The following is a 6584-nucleotide window of genomic DNA, read 5'->3' as shown; positions in this document are numbered from 1 at the left end:
TCATACACTTATAGATATCTATGCGGATTCTTACACGAGATGCAAGACCAAGATGTCTTCCGTGACCGACTCTGAGCTCCTTTGGGGCCGTTGAGGAAGGGGCGCCCCTTGTCAGGGACCTTGGAGACGAGGTGTTCGGCAAGGTGCTGGAGGATGAAGGGGATGCAGATTGGGGACTTGTCGTCGAGAATGGCCGCCATGGTGGGGGGGGGGAGGTGATTCGTACCGTCTGGCAGAACAGTCGTCTACAGGTGGGTATGCACGAGAGGACTTTGAGGGTTCTTGAACATGCAGTAGATGCTCTTGGTTGTAGCCACGTCCCAGCTTTCGGGGTGTGGATTACGGCGGCATTTTGTCGCTTGCCGGCCGCCGTGCAGCGAGGCCGACGCCGGCATCGCAACGGGAAGAAGGCTGCGCCGGCGTGCGGGGTGTCATGGCATGACTTGGCGGCAGTGGGAAAAGAAAAGGCCGCTGCCCGCGCCAATGCGCTAGAGCTGCAGCCTTGCTGTAGAGCCTCTAGCTGCCCAGGTACCCCGGAACAATCCCCGGAATATGCCTCTTGGGATGCAAGGTCCCCTCCTTGCTCGCGTCTCCTGGTCGCGTCTTCTGCTCGCGTCTTCTGTTCGCGTCTTGTGAAGGCGATTTATTGTCGCATGTCACTACATCATTCACCACCACTGATTGATTTCTCGACATGTCTCTTCAAGATTGCCCTGCAGAGATTCTCCTCAACATTTTCCAGCACCTGGACTCGTCTGGCCTGGCATTACTCTCCGCCACGAGTCAAACCATACACCATGTCATCGAGCCGCACTTGTACTCTTCAATCCAATTTACATGGACGCTTGAAATTCGGCCCCCTGTCATACTTCTGCCACGCACCTTTCTCGAACGACCTGAGCTTGCTAGCCTCGTGCGCAGCCTGACTTTTGCTGGGAACGATGGGCTTCTTGAGGAAGGGATCCATTCCGTTGTAGTTCCCCTTTCGAACCCTCCGGCACTTGCTCGCAGATTGTTCGAAGCTGTGAAGCTTATTGGTCTGTTGCCAGCTGATATCAATCACTGGATCTCCAGAGTTCAGTCCGGCTCAGCTGATGCTGTCGTGGCAGTCCTCGTCTCGATGACAACTGGTCTTAAGAGTCTCGAGCTGTCAGAGAACTGGTCTGCAGAGACACGACTTCTTGCGCGCATGTTTCGATTACTTCTTCGTGAATCAGCTGAGTGCGACTCCAGTATCGGTCCCTTGCAAAAGAACCACAGCTTTCAGTCACTGATACACGTGTCAATTACGCCGTGGCTGAACGAGTGCTGTGTTTTCGAGGCGGAAGAGGCAGATCGTGACATCTTGTCTTTATTCTACCTGCCCAACATTGAGGTGTTATCCATCTCGGTGGCAAATCATGACCCATTTATGTGGCCTTTTAAACACGACCCGACCCCGTTGGCTTTGACGTCTCTCGCGCTCTCCCGGATTCGCGAATCCCAATTGGAACTGATTCTGTCAGCCGCCAGCAACTTGACCCATTTCACCTACAACTGGCTTTTTCATGAAGAAGGCGACAGGCCGCAAGATGCACTTGCCCCTCCTTCACACTCAAAAACTACTTAGCCCAGACACATGTGACAAGTCTGGGGCGCATGACTTGCCCCCAGTTTGCGACGTCATGTCAGCTCAAGCATGTGAAGGTCTAGGGCCTTGAAGAGCTCTCTGGATGCGGCCTAGCGTGACCCCTCGGCTCAGGCGTGCGGCACTAGAATGGATGCCTGTGCCTCGGCTCCCCACAGCCTCAGCCCCAGGGAGATCCCCCCCATCGTTACAGTGACTGAGCGACGGACGAGACGGTTACGGCTTCGGGCACAATCTACCGTTGCTGCTTCCCGACTCCATCCCGAGGCTCTTGACTCTTCATCTTTCTCTCCTCCCCTCCAACATCAACCTCTCCCATCTTCATATCTATTGAGCCATCTTGCCCTTTGATACCCCCCCCATCCCATATCATCCCTTGAGGGTCTTGTTGTCCATCCTTTCCTCTCTATCCTACCACTTCCATTCCCCCTCCCCCTCTCCTCCCCACACCACACAGTCTCGTCGCCAACCCGACCGAGACAATCATCATCATGGCCGATCAGCTGCGATTTGACGACCAGGTCGTCGTCGTCACCGGCGCTGGTGGCGGCCTCGGCAAGGTATACGCCCTCTTCTTCGCCTCGCGCGGAGCCTCTGTCGTCGTCAACGACCTCGGCGGCTCCTTCAAGGGCGAGGGCACCTCCAGCAAGGTAAGCATTCTCGAACCCCCCCAACCCCAGAAGTGCGCAATTCTCCTTGGAAAAGCCGTCGCTGACATTGCGTCTCCCATTAGGCCGCCGATGTCGTAGTCAACGAGATCAAGGCCGCTGGCGGCAAGGCCGTGGCCAACTACAACTCTGTCGAGGATGGCGACAAGATCATCGAGACGGCCATCCAGGCCTTTGGTCGCATTGACATTCTCATCAACAATGCCGGTATTCTCCGTGACATCAGCTTCAAGAACATGACCGACCAGGACTGGGACCTCATCATGAAGGTCCACGTCCGTGGCGCCTACAAGTGCGCTCGCGCCGCCTGGCCTCACTTCAGGAAACAAAAGTACGGCCGCGTCATCAACACGGCCTCTGCCGCCGGTCTGTTCGGCAGCTTCGGCCAGGCCAACTACTCTGGTATGCTCCTTTGAAAGAGCCCTGAGCTGCACGGCACTAACAAACCGTCCAGCTGCCAAGCTCGCCATGGTTGGCTTCACCGAGACCCTCGCCAAGGAGGGCGCCAAGTACAACATCCTCTCCAACGTCATTGCGCCCATTGGTGAGTTTTCCCTGCCATTCCAGGTGTGACGGGACCCCGTTGACTGACGCCCCATGCCAGCTGCGAGCCGCATGACCGAGACTGTCATGCCCCCTGATGTTCTCGAGAACCTCAAGCCCGACTGGGTCGTCCCCCTTGTCGCTGTCCTCGTCCACAAGAGCAACACGGAGAACGGCACCATCTGGGAGGTCGGTGCCGGCCACGTCGCCAAGTTCCGCTGGGAGCGGTCCAGCGGTCTCCTTCTCAAGGCCGACGACAGCTACACCCCCGGCGCCGTCCTCAAGGCCTGGGACCAGGTTGGCGACTTCTCCAACCCCCAGTACCCTTCGGGACCTGCCGACTTCTTGACCCTGCTCGAGGACTCCATGAAGAAGGGCCCCAGCGCCCAGGGTGAGAACCCCGACTTCACGGGCCGTGTCGCTCTTGTCACTGGTGGCGGTGCTGGGTGAGTCTTCCTCTTCGCTCGTGGTCCCATGATTCAGCTGCTAATGCTTTTCCAGTATCGGCCGCGCCTACGCTCTGGCTTTCGCCAAGTACGGTGCCTCGCTTGTCATCAACGACCTTGCCAACCCCGATGACGTCGTCAACGAGATCAAGGCGGCCGGCGGCAAGGCTGTCGGCGTCAAGGCCTCTGCCGAGGACGGCGATGTGGTCGTCAAGGCGGCCATTGACGCCTTTGGCCGTATCGACATCGTTATCAACAATGCCGGCATCCTGCGCGACAAGGCTTTCAACAACATGGACGACAGTCTGTGGGACCCCGTCCTGAACGTCCACCTTCGCGGTACCTACAAGGTCACCAAGGCCGCTTGGCCCTACTTCCTCAAGCAGAAGTATGGCCGTGTCATCAACACGACCTCGACGAGTGGCATCTACGGCAATTTTGGACAGGCCAACTACGCCGCGGCGGTACGTTATCTGCCTTAGTCTTCTTCATCTTCTCCCAGAAACTGACGTGTGCACAGAAATGCGGCATCCTCGGCTTCTCTCGCGCCCTGGCCCTCGAGGGTGCCAAGTACAACATCTACGTCAACACGATTGCGCCCAACGCCGGCACGGCCATGACGAGGACAATCATGCCCGAGGAGATGGTGCAGGCTTTCAAGCCCGACTACATTGCGCCCGTCGTGCTCGCGCTCTGCAGCGACAAGGTGCCCAAGAACCCTACCGGCGGCCTGTACGAGGTCGGCAGCGGCTGGGTCGGTCAGACGAGGTGGCAGCGATCCGGCGGCCACGGATTCCCCGTCGACGTGCCCCTGACGCCCGAGGCTCTCCTGCAAAAGTGGGACGTCATCAGGAACTTTGACGACGGCCGTGCGGACCACCCGTCCAAGGCGCAGGATGCCGTCCAGAAGGTCATGGACAACATGGCGAACAAGAGCAAGAAGGTATGAGAAGCTTCTCTGTCATCTGATGGTGATGCCATGTCCTTTTTTCCTCATCTGCGCAACACATATTGTACCATAGCCACGTAGCCAAATGAACCCCAAAATCGTTAACGCCCATGTCCTCCGTCAATAGTCCTCCAGTGAACCCCAGGCCCCGTCCTCCTCCGACGAGGGCGCGCAGTACCGCGAGGCCATTGCCAGCGCGCTCAAGGCCGACACGATCCCTTCCGACTTTACCTACACGGAGCGCGATGTTGCTCTCTACAACCTCGGCATTGGCGCCAAGCGCGACAACCTCGACTACGTCTTTGAGGGCGCCGAGGACTTCCGCCCCGTCCCGACGTTTGGCGTCATCCCGCCCTTCGGCGCCGAAACGTCGTTCAACTATGACGACATTGTGCCCAACTTCTCGCCGATGATGCTGCTCCACGGCGAGCAGTACCTCGAGGTGAAGAAGTACCCGATCCCGACGGCGGCGCACCTCGTCTCCCGCGCGCGGCTCCTCGAGGTCGTCGACAAGGGCAACGCGGCCATTGCGCGCAACGGCATCTCGACCGTCATCGCCGAGACGGGCGAGGAGGTCTTTTACAACGAGATGACCGTCTTCCTCCGCGGCTGCGGCGGCTTCGGCGGCCAGGCGCGCCCTGCCGACCGCGGCCCCAGCACGGCCGCCAACAAGCCCCCCGCGCGCAGCCCCGACGTTGTCGTCGAGGAGAAGACGACGGAGGAGCAGGCGGCCCTCTACCGCCTCAGCGGCGACTACAACCCGCTCCACGTCGACCCGTCGTTCGCGCGCATGGGCGGCTTCAAGAAGCCCATCCTGCACGGCCTCTGCACCTTTGGCTTCGCCGGCAAGGCCGTCTACGAGCGCTTTGGCGCCTTTAGGAACATCAAGGTCCGCTTCGCCGGCACCGTCCTGCCGGGCGAGACGCTCGTCACCGAGATGTGGCAGGAGGGCGGCAAGGTGCTGTTCCAGACCAAGGTCAAGGAGACGGGCAAGCTCGCCATTGCGGGCGGCGGTGCCGAGCTCGTCGGCAAGGCGTAGATGGGTGGCGGCACAAGGCGTAGATGACTGGCGGCGGGATGAGGGTGGGGACGTTTGTGTGGGTGCAGGATACCAAGATGTTTACTCATGTCAATGATGCGATTTATGCACTTTATTCTGGTAATCAAGAGAAGCTCATTTCTGTGCTGCTTGGCCGTGTGCAATGTCCTCTGCTCTACCGCTCATGTCGGCTCGAATTGTTTTCATGTCCGTCCTGGCGCCGTGTCCGCCCTGACGCCGTGTCCGCCCTGACGCCGTGTCCGTCCGTGTTCGTCCTGACTGCTGTTCATGTCCGCAAAATGCCTTCTATCCCATCCTATAGACTCGCTCCCATGCTCACAACAGGCCCAGCCCAGCAAAAAGGCGCCGTCACACAAACAGATTCTCGACGATGAGGTCGCAAATCTGGGCCACAGACGGCAGGCGGCCGGCACGCAGGACGTGCTCGACGGAGAGGTCGTCGCGGGCGGGGGCGGCGGGGGCGAAGCCCGTGTCGAGGAAGACGCGCTCGGCGCCGCTGAGGTCGCGGGCCTCGGTCTCCTTCCAGCGGCGCTCGGCCTCGTCGCGGGCGCGGCGCAGGACCTCGTCCGTGTCCTCGCTCTCCCAGAGGTTGCAGCGGTCGCACTCGTCGCAGGGGCGGGGGTCGCCGTCGGGGCGGAAGTGGTCGCAGAAGTGGCGGTAGCCCTCGCCGGCGCCGTCGGGCCCGCCAATGTCCTTGCGGCAGACGTAGCACATTTTGTAGCCGCAGGGGCACGTGAGCTTGTTGCAGCCCGAGTTCTTGACAAAGGACGTGGCGCAGCGCGGGCACACGCGCTTGATGGCGAGGCTCATGGCCTGCTCGACCTGCGTGCGCAGCGCGACGAGGGACGACTCGTTGCAGACGTGCACGTCGGCCCAGGGCTTGGCGCAGGCGAGGCACGAGGTGCGGCCGCAGCGCGGGGCGCGGCACGTGAACTTGGGCCCGCGGCGGCGGCGGCGGCGGCGGTGCAGGGCGCGCGACCAGTGAGTCGCCAGCGAGGCGCGCGACGTGGTCATGGCGAGGCAGAGCAGCGACGACAGGAGCACGAGCGGCATGAGGAAGGGGATGGAGCCGACGCAGAGGAGCAGGAAGACGGCGCTGAGGACGCCGTCGGCCCGGGGCCGCAGGCTGTCCTCGTGCTGGGGCAGGTAGATGTCGTCGACCTCGGCGTAGTCGCAAAAGGGGCAGCGGATGAGGGGCATGCCCGAGGCGAGCAGGCTGTGGTCGCCGAGGCGCTGGTCGAGCTTGTGCAGGATCTCAGCCCCCCTTCGTCTCCTCGAGCATGGCAGCGGT

At 60.8% G+C, this 6584-nt stretch overlaps 3 protein-coding genes across 3 annotated transcripts in view; 2 read left to right on the top strand and 1 right to left on the bottom strand.

The window, feature by feature from the left end:
• VDAG_00396 (uncharacterized protein) overlaps positions 1-442 on the top strand; it is a gene marked incomplete at both ends in the record, with an annotated part of 2661 nt that extends 2219 nt beyond the window's left edge. Inside the window, 2 exons of the mRNA XM_009651773.1 lie at positions 96-251; positions 314-442. Of these exons, the coding sequence (XP_009650068.1) occupies positions 96-251; positions 314-442 (285 nt within the window). The remainder of the gene's footprint in view (positions 1-95; positions 252-313) is intronic.
• A 1676-nt stretch (positions 443-2118) lies between these two features.
• On the top strand, positions 2119-5272 carry VDAG_00395 (peroxisomal hydratase-dehydrogenase-epimerase; the record flags this gene model as incomplete). The annotated part of the gene is made up of 7 exons (XM_009651772.1): positions 2119-2277; positions 2361-2697; positions 2750-2839; positions 2900-3284; positions 3340-3748; positions 3805-4227; positions 4361-5272. 7 exons carry the CDS (start codon positions 2119-2121, stop codon positions 5270-5272), a joined length of 2715 nt encoding a protein of 904 aa, XP_009650067.1.
• Positions 5273-5641: 369 nt separating this feature from the next.
• The window catches only part of VDAG_00394 (TRIAD3 protein), a gene marked incomplete at its 3' end in the record, with an annotated part of 2676 nt that continues 1733 nt past the window's right edge, over positions 5642-6584 (bottom strand). The window contains exon 2 of the mRNA XM_009651771.1: positions 5642-6526. Within this exon, the coding sequence (XP_009650066.1) occupies positions 5642-6526 (885 nt within the window). The remainder of the gene's footprint in view (positions 6527-6584) is intronic.

The sequence above is a fragment of the Verticillium dahliae genome, genomic scaffold (genome assembly GCF_000150675.1).
Source record: "Verticillium dahliae VdLs.17 supercont1.1 genomic scaffold, whole genome shotgun sequence".
NCBI classification, from domain to species: domain Eukaryota; kingdom Fungi; phylum Ascomycota; class Sordariomycetes; order Glomerellales; family Plectosphaerellaceae; genus Verticillium; species Verticillium dahliae.
This window is presented reverse-complemented; position numbering and strand designations above follow the sequence as displayed.